Here is a 22,380-nt window from a genome sequence, read left to right on the forward strand (position 1 = left end):
ACTAGAAACCAAAGCCAAAACATACATGATACGCTCTGTTCCTCTCCAAGCTTCAAGGGTATTTTAATAGATATCCATCTTATTAATGATGGCTTAGCAGTACCCACTTCGGCCTATTGAATCACTACAGAATCATCCATCAATAAAACAACTGTAAATGAAAGAATGACCAATGCACACTTGCATCTGTGGTATAGTGCATAGATCAATCAACTGTTTTGGTTTGGGGATCCTCTTAAGCTGCCAAGGCTCCTCCAGAAAATGCAACAGCTCCAGAGTTGAGGATGTGCGTGTCTGGCACTGGAGTTTGGAAAATACCATAAGTTGTTGGTGTTACTGAGATATACATAATGAAAATTATTTAGCAATTACAATTTTTCTGAATAAGAATTACCAAGTGGAGCTTTGAGGACGAAGAAACATGCTCCAATAATAACATAGCAGCATAGAAGAACCAAGCCTTTCAGATAGTGTGAAGTCCCATCCTACAAATAACATCGACAAATGATGATTAACATATTAGCAACTAAGTCAAAACCAAGTAATTAATTATGACTTCTCTATATGTTAAGTCGCAAACACGAACAGTAACAGGATTATGTTAGTACTGTGTTTTAAGTTATTAGCTATTACAATGAGTTGATCGAAGAACGTATAGGGATACCTGTAAAGTGAAGGTCGTGACTATTATGGACAAAGCAAGCGATCCAGTTTCAAGAAGATTAAAATCGAGATCCATGTTGATGCCTAGAATCCATGCATTGGTGACAATCAAGGGAATCTGAACCACAACAAAGTAGAAGAAATTAAAATTGTGACCAAAGTCACCAAACTCCGAACAAAATGGAATTTAAATGCTGCTGGTTCAGTCTTACCACAAACATTGAAATTTGAGTTGCAGACCCCAAAGCAACACCTAGAGTTATATCCTGTGAAATTCCTAAAATGTACATTATGAACATTTTAGAGTTATGTCCACCGTTACTAAGGGATGAATAATGATCTAACGAATGGTATCATTCTTTAAGCATTATAGAGCATTGGTTCCTTTCTTCCGGTAAGAATGATACATGGCTTAAGTGCAGGGGGGGATTACATATTCCATAAGACAAACCATTTGTTGCATAGAGTACTTCTCTGAGCTTATGTTTCTCTTAAGACATAACCTAGCTTGTACTTTTAAGTGAAGTTGCCATGTTGGTGATCATCATTTTTCAAGAAATATAGAAACATGTGGGGGCAAGAGCAGGTGTATACAACTATCTAATATGATTAAACAATCAGTAAAATATACTTCATACGCTTTACTAGGTCCGATAGAGAGTCTTGTTCTCTTATAACTAATGCAAAGTCCCAAATACCCTTGTCTCTCTAGCTCTTACATGAAATCAGTCATAGCATTACTAATAAACAATTTAGTCAAACACTTTATAGACGGACTGAAAACCCAAAACAAGGAGATAACATCACCCAAACAACACATTATTTCCAGTTAAGCAAATTAAAGAGTTAAGAAGAAGACAACTTATAGAGGATGCAATATAAGTTTCAGATTGGTAGAACTACAATAAATTTTTCCAAACCGACAAGAAAAGAACAGAAATAGTACCAATTCTACACCATAACTGTCAATTTGTATAAATGTCTATGGTGTAACAAAATCGAACGAAAGAAGGCAACCTTCAAAGAGAGCAAACCTACAAAAACTAATCAGTAAAACTACACTTAGTCCTGAAACAGTGTAGGTGATTCCTCCATCAAACAAGAAGCACTTAAATACAAAGGAGATTAAAATTACCATTTCTGCATAGATTAGCAATTGCCCCAGCAACCATACAAAGAGTTTGAGGATCATCAGCATCAGCAGCAGTCATCAACAACAAACTAATGCCCCCTTGATCCATTAATTGCTCTTTATTGGTTTTTGCCAAATTACCCGAAAAAATCAGAGAGGGGAGAATGAAAAAAACTATGATTGATTCCATATTCGGCCCCCAAAAGACACACCTGTAATCAAAGTAGAATTAATAAGAGACATAAGATATTCAACATTCATTGCTAGGTTGGCAATAGCATTAGCTGCTACTCTACGTATCTTCTCATCCTCTGAGCTTTTAAAAAGCAACAGCAAGGATGTCAGACCACCATTTTCAACAATATGCTCTTGATTTGCTTCTGTAGATACACGGAAAAAATAGCACATAGAACACAATCTTCACTTATGTCATCAAAACCTAATCCCATAATTCAAATGTGGACACTATATCATTCCTAATATAAGCTAACATACTACCGTAAACTGATATGGTAAGTCAAGGCCCAGATCAATTTCGTTATAACCCAGAGAACAGTTCAAAAATATGATTTGGTTCATGGAAATTAATAAAAGGTTAACATACAGACTATATTGCGCAAGTACTTCAAAATGTAAGTGGTACCTGTGTCGAACGCTCTGTATTTTAACTGAAAATGCCATGTCTCCGGAGTGTTCATGCCGTGTCTCAGCGCAACACAACATATATATAAACTTTTCAAATAGAATCATTTTTGTCTCAAAAGTAAATATCGCCTAGAATGCTCGCAATGGCACATGTTGAAAATTAACAGAGTTCTAAATTGAAACAAACAAAGAAAACGACCTTTCGCCGATTTGCAACAACTTTTTCTCGCATGAATCGGACCTCAAAGATCTTCGATTGAAGCAATGACAATATCTTTTGAAATCCCACTGCAACGACAACAATTATCTTTTAAGTAAAAAAAAGCACTAGAGAGGTAATCCTCAAATATCTAGCAACATCTTTTTGATATTATTTTGTTACCTTGTTCAGAGAGTTTAACTTTCGACTTTCCAGAATCATTAATTTGTGAATGCCTAACTTTCAAAGATAACAACATTTCAAAGAGTGTATCTAACCCTCAATACAAAAGTATATTTCCAAGTCATTACATTGGCGCCAACCCAACAACTCGATTAGATAATATCAAAACTGGCACAACATGTTCACAGAACTCATTAACACAAAAAAGTAAGTTACCTTTTTAGTATTAACACTTGACCTCCAAATCAAACAAACCGTGTAACTTAAGGAAACTCAATGCGACAAATCAATTTACACAGTTACAAAAATGTGGGGTATTACAATAGTGATCTATTAAATATCTTAAACAGCCGAGCTTAAACATTGTGAAGCTGAACTTGGTTGACTTGAATACCAGCTCTAGTGTTATAGTGTGAGTAGAGACTAAGTTCTAATTGTCACTTAGTGACACATAGACACCCACGAAGAAATATATACGATCTCCTCTACTGAGCAAGTTTTATTGAAGCTTGTGTTTTAATATGTTTTATGTGTGTGTGTGTGACATCGGTAGCATTTAACTTTTGGTGGGGCTATCAGTTGTACCTTATGAAATATGTACTCTGAGTACTTGCATCTTAAACAACATGTTGCTTCAACATAATCTTCTGCTTTGTGTTTTTTTTGCTGGAATCTTCTTCTGCTTTGTTGGACTGCAGTAACTTCCAATCCCTGTTCAGGCTGCAGCAACAGATTGTTTGTCAGACGAGGCAACACATCAAATCCAAGATCCAGTTTATGGCTGTGTAAAGATTAGAGACCAATTACGATAGCAGATAACCATGCTACAACATGAACTAGCAAAAACGTCAAATGAAATTGATTATTGACTACCCATCTAATGAATCCCATGTCCATCCCCATATAAATCACACTAAAGATAAAAAAAAAATGAAGTAAAAATCATATAAACGAAGATTTTAATAAAAGGGGTCTCATAAAACACTAATAAATCAACATAAAAGCATCAAAGATCAAAACTTGGACAGCCCCAGAGACTTAAATAAGCTCATAAACTATTAACACTATTGAAAAATGAAGAAAAGTGTTAATTAGAAGACAAACCTTGTAGTACATAGAAAATCTTTACAGATAGAAATGCTAACTAAAGTATCCAAACCCTAGCTAGAGCAATACACAATATACATATATAAATTAAATCATTACAATAAAAAGCAAAAGACAACTTCAAGCATCAGTTGAGTTCTAGTGTTAAATCAGTTAACACTAGAAGCACTAGAAATCTAGCTCGTCAAAACCTTAGGTTATAAAAAGAGAAACTTTAGAAATTCAAAAAAATTAATTAGTTACCTTGGCAAAAAGCAACCTTTTTCTCCAGTAGATCACTTCTCTAGAACCTTAAACAATGAAACCAAAAAACCGAAAAACTTCAATTGAGAAATAGTGACACCAAAAAATATGAAGAATAAGGACGATGAGAAAACAAAGAAGAAAATAACGATGGTAACTTACCAGTTACCAAACTATGAGCACTGAGCAGCGGCAACAGTTTTAGACTTCCAAGTTTTCCTTCATAACATTTTCTTTCTAGGGTTGTGTAATTGAGATGAGCGCGGAAATGAATTAGTCTCACTCATGTTTTCTAATTTCGCTTTTCTTTTTCTTTTTTTTTTCTACTTGGTAATATTTAGAAAATCGACACATAATATCAGAAGAAACGTTAGAAACAAAATAATTTTTTTCACAGAGATATTAAGTAACGATTACCTCTATTTCTAACAGAAAACGGGTGTTAGAGCATTTGTCACGGCTGAATAAGTGTTAGGAATGGAAAATCTCATATGTTACAAAATCGGCCTTATGGTGTAGTGATAGCAAGAGATGCCTCTCCTTACCTGAATAGAAAGATTATAAACCTAGGTAGTTACAATATCAACCAAGGTCTGGTATTGTCTTTGGTGAGTTCTCATTTGAACTGGGTAGCTCAAAATTAATATCTAATAGACCTGCTCTCATACGTTCACTCGCAATTTCCTAGAAAGGTTAGTTCTAGCAGTAAGTTAACTATACTAACATCATTATAACCTAAGAATGAATGAAGAATCCCAAACACATGCATCATACTATAATGCAAACCATTGTACCTATTTTTGTTTTTCCGGATTCCTAAGTGTAAATGTGAGCTTCAGGCAGCAGATAAAGTGTTTAATGCATTAATCAGTGAACCAAACTTATGTCCCTTTGAAAAGTGTATCCAAACAACCATATTTTAAGGTGTCTAGTGACTACTGGTCAAGACTAGAGAGGTACGGAGGTTGGGCAAGCTCTTGGGTTAATTCCCTCCCTCACTAGGAGAAAACAGAGATATTTATAGAATTAGGGAACAAAGTTCTAATTAAAAATTTAGAAATGAATTAAAAAAAACTTGTACTAGGGTGCTCGTGCATGTTGACCGATTTGAAATTCTTGTCATTCTAGCAAATACACCCTTGTATATCCATTCCTTGTGTTATTCTGCCTACCTTCCACTCCAAGAATCCCTTTCCTTGTATTAGTAACATAACTTGCAAACCATAAAATACTTCTAATATATTAACATAAGCTATCCAATCCATGCTCTAGTTCAATTAACTATGTAAGAGTGGCCAGTAAGGATCCAAAAACTTAATAGCATAACTAAACCAACCACCTTCAATAACTTTAGACGAAGAAAAATTAATTAGAGATAGTGAAATTAAGAAAGCAATAATATATGGAAAAGGTAAGGCACCACCTAGCATCCTACCCCCCCACCTCCCCCTTCCTCCCCGACCCAACGTCTCCCCTAAATCAGTGATGTGTCCTCCCCCATATTCTTGATGTTCCCAAAAAATTCCCAATATGAAGTCCATCTCCTGTTTTTAGTTAAGTTGGTGTTGTCCAACAAGGCTTGATACTTGTCACTTAAAGTATTAGTCGTCATATGCTAAAACAACAGAAATATGATTAATCATCAACACCACTTATATATATATATCTGTGTGTGTGTGTGTGTGTGTGTGTGTGTAGAATTAATAAGCCTTGATAAAATATTCTCAAGCTCTTGAACTAAGTAAAACAATACCTCAGGATTTAGTGGTCCTAGCTATAAAGTATAAAGCTATAATGTACTCACTAAGCTTAGGCACCACCAGCTTATACTCAAGGTTTTCCCAACATATTCCAACTATATTCTAATTAATCTCACTTAGAGTAGTGAATCTAGTGAAAGCCAAAGGCTAAGAAGAAGGTATGGAAGCCAGGAAAACTACTTTATACAATAACGATACCATTCACAGCGAAACAAGAAGAATCACAGTTGACTTAACTTGAGTTATCGAGTCAGTAGAGATTCAATGTGGCAAAAGAAGCGGGAAAGCTTCTAAGAACTGGACCGGAATCTGAACATTCAAATCCACAACCAAATCAATTAGAAGATCAGGTCGCAGTACCTGTTCCTAACATATGTAACTACATCATGAATGAGCTAACTTGTATAAAATTAAGTGGAATTAAAAGGTGCTAGCATGATTTAAACTTAAGTGATAAAAACTAAACATGTGACGCGTCGCATGATCGTAAACCATTGTTTGTAATTATTAATTTTCAAAAATAGTAAAAGCATAAAAACTAAAGCCCTTAAGGAACATTCATCAGATAGACTGTGAGCATATGAAACAATCTAGACCGAAGAAGCAAATCTGAAAAAAAATAAAATCTTAATAGAATCAAAGTAGTGTGATCATGTGATGTACATGTATATGGGGTGGGTCAAATAACTAAGCAAAGCATTTTATAAAACCCTCACCCATTTTTTATTATTGATATAAGGTAACTAAAAAATCAAGGAGAAAAATAGTGGATACCCCTTTTTATTTTCTTCTTATCGCCCCTCTGTACTGAGCCACTTGGAGTAGACCAGCTCTTGCTTGGTTCAAGCAGGAGGCGTGTGTAGCATATAACCAATACAAGCTTGTTAATAAATTTAGCATACCTTAGTGCAAGCCACCTCTTCATCCTGCACGTCCACCTCCAACAAACATTTTCTAGAGAGTGTCTTCTAGCCGATTGTTCTGTGGGCAATGGAGATGCTTCAGCAACTATTCCTACTCTTGTTATTACCATCAACTACTGCTGAACTCATTGTTGACATGTATATGAAACATTGACAAGCCACTATGAACATAGCAGGAATAACAACAAATATTTATATCAAAGTGAGAGTCGGCACTCAGTACAATAAGGAGACCATAAGGAGCTTATATCTTGATTAATTAAGTCTTGACTTCAAAGAAAAATGCCAGTCAAAACTTTTTACATCAACAGTCAAATGATCCAAATTCTATAGAAATTATACATTGAGACAAGTAACAATATAATAATTTGTAGATACCAAAGATTTTACTTATAAAGTAAACATTACACACAGACAATAGATCTCCTTTACAAGTCACAAGTACCTAAAACTACATCGATCTCCTACATCCTCAACAATAATGCCACTGGCTACAATTAAGATCTCCTGCAGACAATAGAATTCCTTGTGCTACAATCTCGACGATAGCTAAGCATTATGCCATATAGTTTGTATTAACACCGAACCCTGCCATATAGGTGGTCTTTTTCATTCGCAATAGGTGTGCCTAAGGAAGTTACATCAAACCCTGCAAGCTCAATCACCTCGGGTATGATTTCTGGTATCACCCAAGTTCCATTTACAATAAGATCGATCTATAACTTTGGCTCGACATCCTTTCAATTCCATATTATAAATGTGTAAGGCTTGCTTAAGAGAAATATTGCTTAACCACCCATCTCGCCAAATATCCAATTATAAAGAGAGCTCTTTATAATTTCCATTTACTTAAGAACTTTCCTAAGTATTGAGATCATATAAGGTTAAAGTGAATGAAATTGGTCCACCAGTCGAAATTGCCCAAAGGATCACATTTGAAGAGAGAGTAACTGAACGAAATAAGTTTCACCTACAAGAGTTGGTGGACAAGAAGTAAGAACGACCGAGACCTGAAAGCACCATGGCATGACTTGTGATATTATAGTCAGTGGACATAATGCCACTGGCTATAATTTCACTAGTCATGCCACGTCGCTTTAAGGTCTGGGTGGTTCTTACTTCTTGTCCACCAACTCTTGTAGGTGAAACTTATTTCATTCAGTTACTCTCTCTTCAAATGTGATCTTTTGGGCAATTTCGACTGGCAGACCAATTTCATTGACTTTAACCTTATATGATCTCAATACTCGGGAAAGTTCAAAAACAAATGGAAATTATAAAGAGCTCTAATAAATCTTAAATTAAACATTTTACCCATGGGGCTATCGTGGAACTTCCAATTGTGTAATTAACATCGCCAAGAGCACGCAACAAAGTTTGCATAAATTATATCATCCATATGACATTAAGCTGCATAACATAAAAAAAATTACAAAATGAGCCACACAATAATTAGTTTGGCATTAGCATTAATCTAACCAGTTTGGTGGTAAACTCAAAACCACCGGAATCATGCTTATACACTAATTGCAGCTTATACGCTAATTGTTATGACAACAAACGACCTCTATCATGATACATACTAATAAAGATGCAAGCTATAGTGTGTTTTTTTTTTACGTGAGCCAGTATCGAAATAAACGGGTTAATCTCAAAAAGTTGAGATTTTTCCCTGCTTGCCTTTCATAAAAAAAACAAAAAATTAAGTATTGTCATGATTTTGGAATAAATAAAAATACAAACTTTATGCAATAACCTTAACTACTGTCACCAAAACAAAGCCATACCCCACGATATATTAATCTACTGCATACCAAAACACTCCTAAACTCAAACTATACAATATTCAAGTATATTGAGAGTGAAAAATACAAATGTTAGAAAAAGTAGCACCCTTGAAGATATGGTTATGTTTTGTAAAATGAGTTACCATCAAACTTAAGTATATGAGTTACCAAAAAAAAAAAAACTATATGAACAAAAACAATTAGTACCTCAATATACTTGCCAACTCATCCTCTTCACCATCTTTGCCAACTTATTTAGCAGTAAGAAATGCAAAACCTCACAAAATTTGCTGGATCAATGGATTTTTCAGAGACCTGCTGTCACTTAGCGCAAAGCTCGAGATGGTTTGCAGCCCATGCTTGCTTTGTACGAACGATTGCGCGAACTGAGAAGTACCCGTGATTGTGGATTTTATAAGGGTTATAAGAGTCAGGATCCCCTAAACCAGGCCACTTGATAACTGTTTTAACTCCCTATCCACTTTCACAGCTGTGTGTTTGCATTGAACTCCCTAATTATAGATTTTTAACGCCCATAAGTGTAATAAAAAATCGTTGACCCATCACCCGGTAGGGGACCCGGTCTTCACCCGCCACCCAAACCCGCACCGACCCGACACCATTTCTATGCGGTCGGGCTATGGGTGTAGGTTATATGCTCAAACCCGACCTGTCAACCTGCCAGACCCACACCGTATCAAAAGTTGTTGACCCAACCCCGTTGATAAGCACAATTTCAAGACTCTAACTCTAATATTTTTGAATTTTGCTTATATTTTGTATAGGCAAAATCTAGAGTATGCTGGATTATGGGTATGCATGTAATCTGGGCCCTCCACCAGCAAAAGGTGAGGGTGTATTGCATGGCAAGGTAATGGATCTAGGGTGTCTTAGCCCTGCGTACCGGTATAGCCAGCACATGCTAGAATCCCTCTTTTATAATTAACTTTTGTAGGAATTTGGGAGATAAAAAAATTATGAGTTCAACATCAATTTAAATATTCAAGTTTGAACATTTGGCAAATATCAAGAGTTCAAATTCAACTTTCAAATTTTGGAGAAGATGAATCATTCATCATTGTATTAATTTCGAATTCTTTTAGTTTATATTTTATCAATATATTTTATTGTTTTGTACCATAGATCCTCGCTCCCATCTTCATTTTATCATGTTGTGGACAATAATCAATTTACAAATGTTAAATCATGAAAAAGAAACTTCAAATCCTCAAATATGGTTTTGGGTTCAAGTTCATTTTTTTTTTTTTTTTTTTATTGATTGATTATATTTTTTTTTTTCTCTATGTTGTGAATTGGATAGATATTACCTGCAGAATTAGTATTAGAAAGTTTTTATTTTTGTAGGAAATAAGAATCTTGGTCAGAGCCCAATCAAAACCTGAGCCCATGAGCTGAAGATGGCCATTTAAAGATAGACATATTGGGTGTTGACATTGTTTGCCCATGAGTGTACAACACATTTGTCTGCATTGTCTACAGAAAAATATCCGAATGATATTCTAAACAAATCAAGATCAATGATCTTTTTCAGCCAAATATAACTATATTATGTAAATTAGAAGTTCTCATCTTCAACAGAAGTAAAACTAGTTTATGCTTTCATATAGCAAACTCTACAATGATGAAAGGAATTATCTCCGCTTGAACTTTTTTGTCTACACAAAAGTTTATATCTGATTGTTTTGTAACAAAACTCTACATATAGTGGTATCATGTGATAATTCTCATCTCTTCGAGTTTTGTAAGCATACACAGAAGCCTATTCCGATGATCTTGTTTTGGACATCCTCGAGTTTCTTCAATATCTCCTGCGGTGTTCTTCTATCCAGCTCATCAGCAATCTTCTTCTGCTTAATAGGAGACAGTGTTGAAAACTGCTTGCACAAATCACCATCAATCACATTCTGCAAAATTGTTTCACAAACCTGATGGTTTATAACACCCTCATAGAAGAAAATAAACAATGCTTGATGGAGTGTATAACTAATCAATGAGAGAAGACACTCAGCAAGCTCCATAAGAAATGACATAACAAGTTGTTATATCACTACAGCCGTAAGTCCCGTGGTTGTGACCAATGGAAATGGTAGAACACTACCAATTCAACAATAATGTTAATGAAAATAAATGTAACTCGATAAGAATCTCAACAAAAATGACATCCTATACATGGTTCATATAGTGTCCACAATAGCAAATCAGCCACATCGGTTGCAGTATATCCTTCAACTCACAAACTTCATTTTCATTATATTTCTAACAAACAGATCAAGTAACACACACGAAACAAAAAGTAAATCCCAAACAACTTGTAACACAAAGACCATATTGCATGACCACCATCTCAGAAATCTCAAAAGGAATATACGGGTTGAGGAAATAGAAATTACCTGCTGATTTGAGTGTGCTTCAAAATGTTGTGCCTAGGATCTAAGCTTTTCTGCCTGATCATATAGATTGTAATGGAGGTAATTAAGAAGTAGCAGGTTCAGAAGTGTTTCCTGCATCACCACCAAAATCTTAGTGATATACTCTAAGGTGCTTCACCAAAATAGCAGCTATTACTAATATACACACCTGACCCAACTCATCATGGCGCAATGTAGCAATCCGATGCAAGGCAAGAAGGTTTCTAGTGAGAAAAAAGCAACCAAGTGTCCAAGTTCGAGGAGATGGGGGAAAACATCAACAATTGTGGATCATGTATGCTACAGCAATTAAAAGTTAAATATAAAGGCTCACTTGTATACAACTTACCCTCGAATTTCAACAATTAATTTTGACTTGTATACCAACTTGGAAAAACAATTAATTTTGCTCAGTATACTTGCCAGAGTGAATCTCGGTAATAGTGGGTTATTAGCAAAGCCTTTCCACGCAAACCGGCTTTCAGTGCTTCGGTGCTACTCATAGTGGTCGTCCCTACCTATCAAATATTCCAGTACCAACAGACAACTCCACCAAAACATCAGGGAAGAAATAAGAAAATAAGTCCATGGAACAATTGCTTACTGCAATTGGAGCTACATTATTGGGGACTATTACTGCCCATGGTTGCCCAGATTGAAAAGGAGGAACTCCTTCAGCAGGTATACTAATACCCGGAAACATCAAATATGCTCCCCCAATGATAAAATGTGATACCTTGCCCCCCTTTAGCATAAAAGCTGGTAGGACTTCAGGCACCTTCCAGAGTGCATAAACTGCAAGTTGAGAACAGGAGTCACAAAGGTGTCAAGCTAAGGCCTAAATGTATGGATAAAAAGCAAACTCCAAAGAGTTGAATGAATGTAATAAAAAAAAAAAAAAAAAAAAATATATATATATATATATATATATATATATATATATATATATATATATAGAGAGAGAGAGAGAGATTGCTCTGAAGTATTAGCTAACAACTAAGCCTCCTCTTAACAGGGTAAATGTGCTTCCCTGTGAACACTGACTAACAAATGCATTCAAATAAATAATATTATAACAATAACAATTACAAAGTTAAAAAGTCATCCAAATCGCTTACACTAAGAATTTTCAAAATATGCTGTGATTTTTGAAATCATTATGGGCCGATTGACAATGTTCATTCCCACTACACTACTTTCTATTGCAAACAAAAAAGATAACAAAATACAAATAGATACCAAAAAAGATCACCTTTTTGTTGAAATAATTACCAAATTAAGGGATCAATTTCCAACTATATTATTTCCAAACAACTAAGGGTGTCTTTGATAGGTGGGAATAAACTCCCTGCGAAACTTCAACAGTAATAGGTTAGCTCAAACTCTTGATTTTGTACAAACTTTTCACAACTCAATAGTGGTAGGGTTATATACTAAAAGCATTATTTTTGTAATAACTCTAATTCTTTATATTTTGAATGAGAATCATATGGGCAAATGTTATGCATATTAAATATGTTATTAGTTATTTGCATATGTCTAATATTTTATGTTGTAGATGATATGGTGTGAACACAGAGAAGATCATATCATCAGTACCTTATAAAGTATAACTAATCGTTCACAACCTAGATGGATTTGGACAAACCATTGGTACGGTATAGTATAATCTGGTATTAGTCTATCTTGACTACAGAATTACACTAGTACACTTTGTGTGTATTGAACAGGACCAAGTGAGGTTGTTTCTCTTTATACTGACTATATAAGAGAACAAACACCTCTGTTATTATGGATGCTTGTCCTCTTAATCCGGATATAATAACGGGTATTTACGTGCATTGTACATTGCTTTAAATCATCAATGAGTGAGATTCATTTGTGAATCAACAAACTCGATAGATTAGGTAATGACATTGTATGTAAGGTGTGTTGTTGATTATAGAAGGAATCTGTGTCCTGCAAGAAGTCGGGCTAAAGATGTCCCCTTGAGGAGCTTATAAGGATTGTCATGTAAACCCTGCAGGTGGATTTGATCCGACATGACAATGAGGTTGAGTGGTACTACTCAAGGACATAAAAAGTTGATTAATGTAGTTGTCAGTAACTTGACTTAATCAACGGACATTCGATATCTTAAACACGGGGAGATCAACAAGCATATAATATGGAGCCCATAAACGTAACACGTAATTTGGGATTAGGGTGGTAGTACAACAATGGCCTTTAGTGGAATAAGCCATTTGTTGACAGACTTGGGCCGTGTGTTCTAGGCGAACATGGAAAACCCAAGCCCGTCAGAGGCCCAACACTAATTTCTCCTCATGGTCCCTGTTGTAGCCTATAAATAGAAACCTTTCTTCTTGGCTGAAATTCACTATTCATCTTGATTGAAAAGAGAGGCAAGAAAAGATAGATCCAAATCAGTTCTAGCTTTGTGAGAAAGAAAGGGGTTGGTAGATCATTGCCCACACAACGTCCAATCTATTGAAAGGAATACAACAGAAGATCAAGAGGTGGTTGCTGATTTCATAGCTATTGGATTCTCAGAGTTATCGCAGCGGATTTACAGGTATGTTTTCCAATCTAAAATCGTGAGAACTATTAATTCCACTGCGCGGGGTTTTCACGGTTTGTAGAAATATTCATTCTGAAATAACAGTTCCTACAAATAGTCTGCATATTAGAGCTCTTTAGTGGTAAAAGTTGTCCACTAATATCCATAGGATTTCAGGTTATAAATAAGTGTGCAAATTGTATTCCCACAAATCGAAGTATCAAACACGGCCTATATTATGATATAGAATCATGCACTCATGGTCACTATGTATGATGGTTCTCATCAGTTCTCACTCACCAATTACCACCCCAGTCACTGGCTTTAAGTGTGGATGGTAGGAAGCTATAAAGATCCTCATAAGCAATCATGCTACCTACTGTTCATGAACAGCTGAAACAATATTGGTGTGATACCTTTGTCATACTCATGGTTGTACTTGTTAGGTGAACTTCGCAGTTCAGCATGCACAGAGCAATAATATACTACATTTTGCTTTGTGCGCCTTGGTACTTGGTAGCAATTGGAGATGTTACTGTACAACCTTAAATTCATCTTAATATAATTTATACCACAATTTGACAATATCCAATCTACAGTAAGAAAATAAGAATGACACAACACCGGTTCAAAATTTATGAAAAAAAATAACCGTAATACATACACAATCAATTAACCAAAAAAACCATAATTACTTCTTTGATAAACCAAAGGGAAGCTGTTAGAATATTCCAACGTACATTTACTTGAGATGATGAAGAAGAAAAGCTCATATATAGACTACCATCATAGCATGGAACTAAAATGTGGCCACTATATATTATTTATTGAAGTATACAACTAATATTCCAAATGAAGCATTTACAAAAGATGTACCTCTGGAAAATGCCTGAGGGCCAAGGGCCAACAAAACCTACCGTTGTGAACCAGAACTACAAAGGGAGTAATGTTTATCATGTCCGACATTAAAAAAGATGGAGATGGACAGGTATACCTGGAAAGCCCACACAGTTCCCACAAAACCCATAAGAGATCGTTAGATTGTGGAGTTGATGCAAACAGAAGGACTATGGCATTCACCTGCAATCAAAAGTACTGATCTGAGACACTATATGTTCAGCAGCAAAGGATCAAATAAGCTAACAAATTGGAGGAGTCATTTGACTTAACACATTGGATGTAGCATTATGAAAGCAAGTTCCAGGAAAAGCGAAACAAAAAAGTTTGATAAAAGTTGTTCTCTCCCTACTCTTCATCTTGTCACAGATGGAAACCCAACATTGAAAAAATGGGTACTAAACGACCATTTGAAAATGCAAAAATGGAAAACGGAAATTGGATTCTCCATTATGTTGGTTTGCATTTGGAAGAGACTTCTTGTATAATAGAACTCCCCAAGTCATAATCTGACATTGATTATGAAAGTTACCTTCTAGGTTGTTCCAAGCCTTCCACGCTATAACACCCCGTGTTTTTATTCTTTGTTTTCCTAATAATAATAATAATAAAGATAATAATGAAAATAGGTAATAGATAAAACAGAGATAGACTATCCAGCAGTTACGGACGGATAAAAACCCATAAGTAAATGGATAAGTGTTGTCCTTGTTTTTCGGGGAGTTTTCTCACGTAGAGTTTTTGGGAGAAAAAAAACACAGTGAGGGTTTTAGAAAAAAATGGGAGTTTTACTGAAGGAAGGAAAGGAAGAATTTTCCTGGTAGCTGGTTGATAGTCGGAGCGCGCTAAAGGTGAGTAGCTATTTTTGCTATTTCACCGAAGTTATAGTTTTCGTGTATCGGTGTATAGGTTTCTGTTTTTATACTGCTCATTATCTGGTTTTATTCGGTGTCGTGTTCGTCGTGTTGTTAAAACTTTAGTGAAATATCGGAATTGTAATTTAATTGTCGAAGTTGGATTCGGCGCGTCATCGCGAGCCCAAAATAAGGGAATGGTCCTGCCGTACTGCCTTACTGTTTTTTTTTTAACTTTTTCTGTTGCGGTGGGTTTGAATTGGTGGTCGGACTGTTGGGATGGGTTGTAGGTGAGGGCGTGCTGGAGATTGGGTGTTGTTGGAAGCTCAGAGAGGAGCATCAATGGCGGCACGCCCAGACGTCCTCTAGTAAATTGATTTTAACTATTTTTTATTATTTTGTTGATTGTTTTGTTGGATTGTGGTTGGATTAAGGGTAGTTATTGGTTGTGTGTGTGGTGGTGTCGAGTGGAGCTTGAAGAACCATTAATGGTGGCCGAAATTTATGTCCAGATCTAGCTTTGGGAAGTTTAGATTTAAGGAATTGAGGTTTATGCCTTAATTAAAGTTATAGGGTTTTTGTTTATGAGTCAAACCGATGTGATGAAGTTGGAGGAGGAGGAGAGCTTGTGGTGGTCGGTTTTGGGTGGCTGGACGAAGAGAATTGGGGAAGAAGGTGAACTGTTGGCCGGCTGGGCCTGGGGCTTGGGCTTGAGGCTTGGGCCCGATTTTGTCTTAAGTTTTGGGCCATTTTTAGATTAAGTTGGTTGGGCAAAAAACTAACTAGTTTTCTTGGGCCAGTTTCATTAATGTGTTGGGCCAGTTTTGATTAAGTGTTGGGCCATTTTCAGTTTAGTTTTTAGGCCGAACCCATTTGTGTTTTGGACCAGTTTAATTAAGTTTTGTTTGGGCCTTTTCCAATTAGTTTTCTCTGGGCCGGTTTCTAATTTATGTGGGCTGGTCCTTATGTCCCCAATTGGGTCAGGTGGAATAAATAAGTTGGTTTTAGACTTTCGGGTTCTAAGGTTTGGGCTTGGCTAGTTGCGTCCGAACCATTATCTTAATCATGAGCTGAGCCATGCACTTTTGACCTTAGCCATTAACCATGGCTATGACCCCGAACCTGTTGAACATGGAAACGACAATTTGACTTCGATCATGATGGTTGACTTTGACTTTGACTTTGACCAGGGTTGACTTTGACCAGAGTAACTGTTGACCAGGGTTGACTTTGACCAGTTGACCCAATTTGACCTTTTAACTCGGATTATGATTTGGGTTATTAAGATAGGTCTAGGACTATTAGCATACTTGACTTTAGGCTAAGACCTCTATATATACGTGTGTATGTGTATTAACTACTATGTGATTTTGCAGTATTTTATGATATGCAACGTTATGACACTAAGACATCCCTGAAATTAATAACACGTAAATCAAAAATACAGGAATCAAGATACTCATTCGTTCTCTAAAATGATATATAAAATAAAGTTTGATAATGTGTAAACAAATTTACCGCACTCTTTTAGAACTCTCCACGCCTCATGTTTTGGAATTGAGTTTTATGACTGTTGATGTCATATGTTAGGTGGGCATTTATTGAATGTGCCATAAATGGCCCGTTAGCGTTATCTATGGGTATTCATTGAATGTGCCATGAATGACCCGGGTATTCATTGAATGTGCCATGAATGACCAGATTGTTTGGACTACCCTAGAGAGGAACTAAGGTATTCGCCTTGCGGGTTAGTTGTATTCCTTGAGTGTACGGGAATGTAGGGTTGGGTATTCCTTGAATGTGGCGGGAATGACCTAAGGTACATAGGTTGTGAAATATGTGTATAAGAAAAGTAATTGATTAATTAATAAGAGAACTTTCTTTGATTGTGCGAGTGTGCTTGGCTTTACTTTTGAATACCTATAGGATATCGACAAATGTTAGAAGTTCTAACTTTCTTTTGCAGGAGGGTAGGACTTAATAACATTTTTTGTCAGGGGCCTTGATCCTACCCTTATATCTGGCCAATGGATATCGGTAAGTTTTAATTAAATGATTTAGTTATTAAAACAAGTTATTAGAATGAGTTAATAAGATGGAAGTCTTGCTTGGGAAGAAGCTATGCGGTTGAAATGATTGGAACTACCTTCGCCTTCCAAGAATGAATGATTAAGTTATGGGAAAAATATAAAGTGATTGTTTGGATAATTAAAGTATGATAATGTTTATCTGTGGTTAGTCTACTCATACCAGCAAATTCCATTTTGTTGACCCATGTTTGCTTTGTTTTGGCAACGTGGGTGTGTTCTTGGGAACATAGGTGGAAGGCAGTGGAACCACGGCGTGTGATTTGGATTCTCGCCTGGAGCAGTCTGGGAGTTTAGTTTATTAGGTCTGATCTTTTGGAAGGATGTAATAACGTAGGTTACATTTTTTTATATGACATGAGAATACGATGTTGGAAATTGTTATTCTTAAAGTTTTTTTATGTTTGTATTAGGATGGAAGAAAGTTTTTAATAAAGTGATAGTTGAGGAATTTGGAGTTTTTTTGTTGTTAAGTTGATCCTGTTGTGATGTGGGTTTTAGGTTTTGACATGTGTTGTATCCCCCTGTCATAGCCTGGGTTTTTAGACAATTGAACCAAGTGATGGTTGATATATTTATATTTCAATTATTCATTTTTTTAATTGTTTAGAAAATTGGGCTGTGACACACGCTGTCTTTCACGCACCACTAAGAGCATGCTTTCACTGTAATCTATCTAGTCTGGTTTTTCTTTTGGTATCTTGAGTAAATCCCTCTCACACCTGATAGGGTTATAGTTGTTGGGCTGGTCAGTAAGAAGTGGTCAATTATTGTCACCTCAGTTGGGAATTCATAACATATTAATACATGCGGATGTCGTTTCCTACCACTTCTACAATTTTTTTCTTTGACTGTGAGTATGAATAAAATCTTTATTCATCACAAAGAAGCACGTGGAAAGAAAAGTGAACACCTGAATCTTGATAATCCGCTGTCGAATTACCAAAAATTCTTTTCTTCCTTTCCAACCATGAAATTTGTTATGTATTCGCATGGTTGCAACATGTACGGGTTCATCATGCAATCCCAGTCTATGTTTCTTAATAGAAATGAGTGAAAGAGCACGCTCATCTGACATTCCAAAAATTTTGTCATCATACTCAACTAACTGCTTTCTTTGGAATGATTGTATCTTATACACTTGATGTATACGAGCAGTAGCTTGAGTAACATTGTGAATAGCAGTTGTGAGTCTTTCAAAGAGGCATCTGGCACACCAACATCAAAGAATTGTGAAACATTTTGATTAGGAACTTTCTATGAAGCTTCTGCCTCTGTAATATCTGCCGGAGTATCATCCTTGGTGTCTTTCATGGTAAGAGATGATAGATGAATGGTCAAAGAAGATTCTGCAAGGTAACCTGTAATCCCTTTGTGGTCATTCATGTAAGCAAGGTCTGTAGGTGTCCTGCCCGAAGGAAATTTGGGAGTTGGATCTGTTAATGCTCCAGGAGCTGCATCCGAGAGCGAAAAAGACCAAGCTCCGCTGCGCTCCTTGAAAAGGAGTTAAAGAGAGAACTATATTATAACAGTAGCAAAAAGAGTGTCTTAAATGGTCTTATTTCCATAACAATTCTTGCATCTACTGAAACATGTTGTACTATGTACTTTAGCGTATATAGGATTTTTTTGGTGCACCAAAATAAAACATACCTGCCACAAAATGTAGCCCAATGAAGTGCAGCCCATCCATTCATATCACGGAAATTGATATTAACATCAGCGGCTACTGTTGGTGCTATAACCCAGTCATAGCCAAGAGCACCTGCTAAATGTATCACTACGCCTTGACCTTCTTTATCTAACAAATTAGGGCCTTTACCGTCTTTAGTTACTTTCTAAATAAGCCATGAATTTAACTTCTCTTAGAAGCTGCTCTTTTTCTTTCTCTAGGTAAAAGCCACCCATAGTAGTATTTACCATCAGGAACCCTTCATCGTCTTCTTTCATCATCAATTTGATACTACCACTTCTATGAGAATTTTCACCATCAATTTCAACGGAACCAATATGACAGACAGAACCCAAGGATAATAAATTTTGAAATCGTATGTTAAGGAGCATATCACTTGTGCCGACACTATTAGGACCAGTCATCATGAAATCTTGAGTACGGTTGACTCGGAATTCAAATTCTCTTACTTCACTACAAGCCACCCTGTTGGAGCATGTTACGTAAAAAGGGATCCTTCCCACTTTGTGATGTGGAGCATGGCATTGAATAACATTATTTGCTAAAACCTCAGCTGGAACTTCCACTTCCCCAAACATGCACGACCATTTATATTTTGCTAAATCTTCTTGACTCTTTAGGAACATTCTGGAAATTAGTACCTGTTTAATAATTTATTAGAAAAACAGTAAAACTCGTATTTAATAATTGTGTTCAAGACCTGTAAAGTAAAGTGTGCCATTTAAAGCTTAGGCAAAATGCTTTAGCAAAAAACAGACCAACAAAAACAATAATACTTCACCTACCTTGGTTTCTGAGCTTTCATAGGCCCAGTGAGAAGTCTGTAATACTGATCCACCCATCTCTCCAGCTCTTTGTAATTCTCCTCAAACAAATCTAGACAATTGCATGATTTTGGTCCAGATTCACCGTCCTTGCTTGAATCATCTACTGCTGCAATTGCATCTTCAATTGGCATCTTCTCACCCTAAAAAATATAGAAACTTAACCACTGAAAATGCCCTTTCTCAAGCACAACATGACAGAGGACTTCCCCAGAGCAAGGAAAAGCAACATAAAAAAACCATCGAGTTTTTCAAGACATTCTATTGTTCAAGGAGGAAATAGTAAAGCCAAAGCTTGAATTAAGGTCCATAATTTTGTTATATTTTAGTCTTATCTGGGACCTCTAATTATCATTCTCTACCTAATACCTAGAAAAGGCTCTGTGATAAGAGCCCAAAACTGTAGTTTTAACCCCTTAACAATAATACTTTTAGACTAATTATGCGAATAATAAATAAGAGTTAATGTTGATTACGTGCTTTTATGTATTTCAGGCATTGGAGTCAATTATGTGCAGAAATGTGTCACTTTTGTGAGATAAAGGAGCAAGGGTTGGTTGCTAAGAAGTTATGTGATTAAAGGCCAAGATTCAACGAGAAAAAGCCTTTTTAAAGCCTAGTCAAAGCTGAAAAGTCAAAGTCAATGCGGGCAGAAATAGCGCATAAAAGTCAGCAGAACTTCCGAAGACCGTATCTTTAGACTCAGACCTCGGAATTGGACCTACCTTATGTCAAAACAACCAAATTGGAAAGAGCTTTCCAATTGTCCAAACCTTGACCCAATCAGAGGATCAAAAGTGGACGAAAAGTCTGTTGAAGTCAAAACTAGCTGAAAAGACCTCTGTGGACTGAAGAAATTGGGTTTTGGGCTCGATTTTTCGGCCAAAAACATGGATACAGGCCCATGCACGAAATTGGGGATCTCTTTCTCTTCTTGAAAAAAGGAAAGGAGGTAGACTAATTAGCTAGACCTAGATTAGAAAATAAATTAGTTTAAACTCCATTAATTAGTTTTATTACCTTGTTTTAAATTCAGTTTTGAATCAGTATTGTTATTATTCATTAGATTAATAAAGTTAGGTAGTTATTCATAAATCTAGTTTCATTCCATTAAATCATTTTAGCTTCAATTCATAGATTTAGTCAATAATCATTACTAGTTTCAATTCAATCTTGCATGATTAGATTTCCATTTTAATTCAAATAAGTAAATTTATAATCTTTATATCATGTCTTGCTTAATTCCATATAGAAATGATAATTTAATGATTCAAGGCTAAAACCTCCATTAGAGGGGTTTGAGGAAGCCTTGATGAAAACTTGATTTTGTTAGCTTAGAAATCGTTATGATAATCTATTCAATTCTAGAAAGTAATTAGTTCACCATGAGAATGGGTTTGATTGCTTCACATGCTAGTTATTATTTGGTAGAGATTGCCATGAATAATTAGGGATTAGAAATACCAGTTTGTTATGCGAAAGCATTGAAATTTGGATTACGACATTTCTTTGTTAGTTGATTAAGTCGAATCAAGGTGGAATCAAATTCCCCTAATTCATTCTCTATTGTCAAGTTAGTATTTGAATTTCGTCTATTCGTGATTCACATATTGATTAGTAGTTTCCCATTGTAGTATATTTCTGTCGTTACTCTCATTGACCTTGATAGACTGATAATCGTAGTTAACTTAGACTTCTAAAGAACTAGGAGTGGAACGAATCTTCTATTCCAACTATATTGCAATAGCATCGAGAGTAGAAAACTTTGATAACATTAAGCGAAAAATAGTTCTAGGACAATGCGAGTCCGGTTGACCATAATGCTTCACTATCTTATCATGCCCATACTTCATAACTTGTTTCACACTTCTCTTTGGCTTTGATCTAGCCAAAGCTTGCTGCTCAGGTTGTTGTAACTCTACTTCTTGTTGAATAGTTATTTCACTAAGAACCTCGCTCTCTTTAGTATCCTCAGACGCTTCTATCTCAATCACTTGACATTCTATAGAATCACCACTATTTCCAGCCTTCTCCGGCCTGCTAAAATGTAGCACCGAAATCTCATTAAAGGTAACCTCACTGCTGACCAAGAACTTGTGGTTCTCAAGACACCACAATCCGTATCCCTTTCCTCCCTTTGCATAGCCCAAGAATATTGCTTTCTTAGCTTTAGAATTAAGCTTACTATCCTTCATGTGGTAGTAAGCACTAGATCCAAACACGTGCAAAGTACCATAATCAGCTGGTTTCCCTATCCATACCTCATAAGGTGTGTTGCAGTCTATCGCCGGAATTGGTGATCTATTATACAAGTAACACGCCATAGCCACTGCATCTGCCCAGAACTATTTGCCAAGATTGGCATTGGAAAGAAAACACCTAGCTTTCTTAAGCAAT

The 22,380-nt window shown here is 36.0% G+C and overlaps 1 protein-coding gene, 1 long non-coding RNA gene and 1 pseudogene across 2 annotated transcripts; all 3 read right to left on the bottom strand.

Annotated features, from left to right (window-relative positions):
- On the bottom strand, window positions 1-2,035 carry LOC147493672 (vacuolar cation/proton exchanger 1a-like). The gene is made up of 5 exons (XM_086568688.1): window positions 1,799-2,035; window positions 876-940; window positions 665-781; window positions 395-485; window positions 1-300 (listed from the first exon to the last, which is right to left on the bottom strand). Exons 1-5 carry the CDS (start codon window positions 1,983-1,985, stop codon window positions 236-238), a joined length of 525 nt encoding a protein of 174 aa, XP_086424814.1. The 5' UTR covers window positions 1,986-2,035; the 3' UTR covers window positions 1-235.
- Window positions 2,036-2,867: 832 nt separating this feature from the next.
- On the bottom strand, window positions 2,868-5,041 carry LOC147493673 (uncharacterized). Its single transcript, XR_015199873.1, has 3 exons — window positions 4,335-5,041; window positions 4,173-4,219; window positions 2,868-3,603 (listed from the first exon to the last, which is right to left on the bottom strand). It is a non-coding gene; the product is annotated as an uncharacterized LOC147493673 (long non-coding RNA).
- A 5,346-nt stretch (window positions 5,042-10,387) lies between these two features.
- Window positions 10,388-22,307, bottom strand: LOC147493674 (calmodulin-binding transcription activator 2-like; annotated as a pseudogene).
- Window positions 22,308-22,380: the final 73 nt, after the last annotated feature.

The sequence above is a fragment of the Coptis chinensis genome, chromosome 6 (genome assembly GCF_015680905.1).
Source record: "Coptis chinensis isolate HL-2020 chromosome 6, ASM1568090v1, whole genome shotgun sequence".
In the NCBI taxonomy this organism is placed as follows: Eukaryota; Viridiplantae; Streptophyta; class Magnoliopsida; order Ranunculales; family Ranunculaceae; genus Coptis; species Coptis chinensis.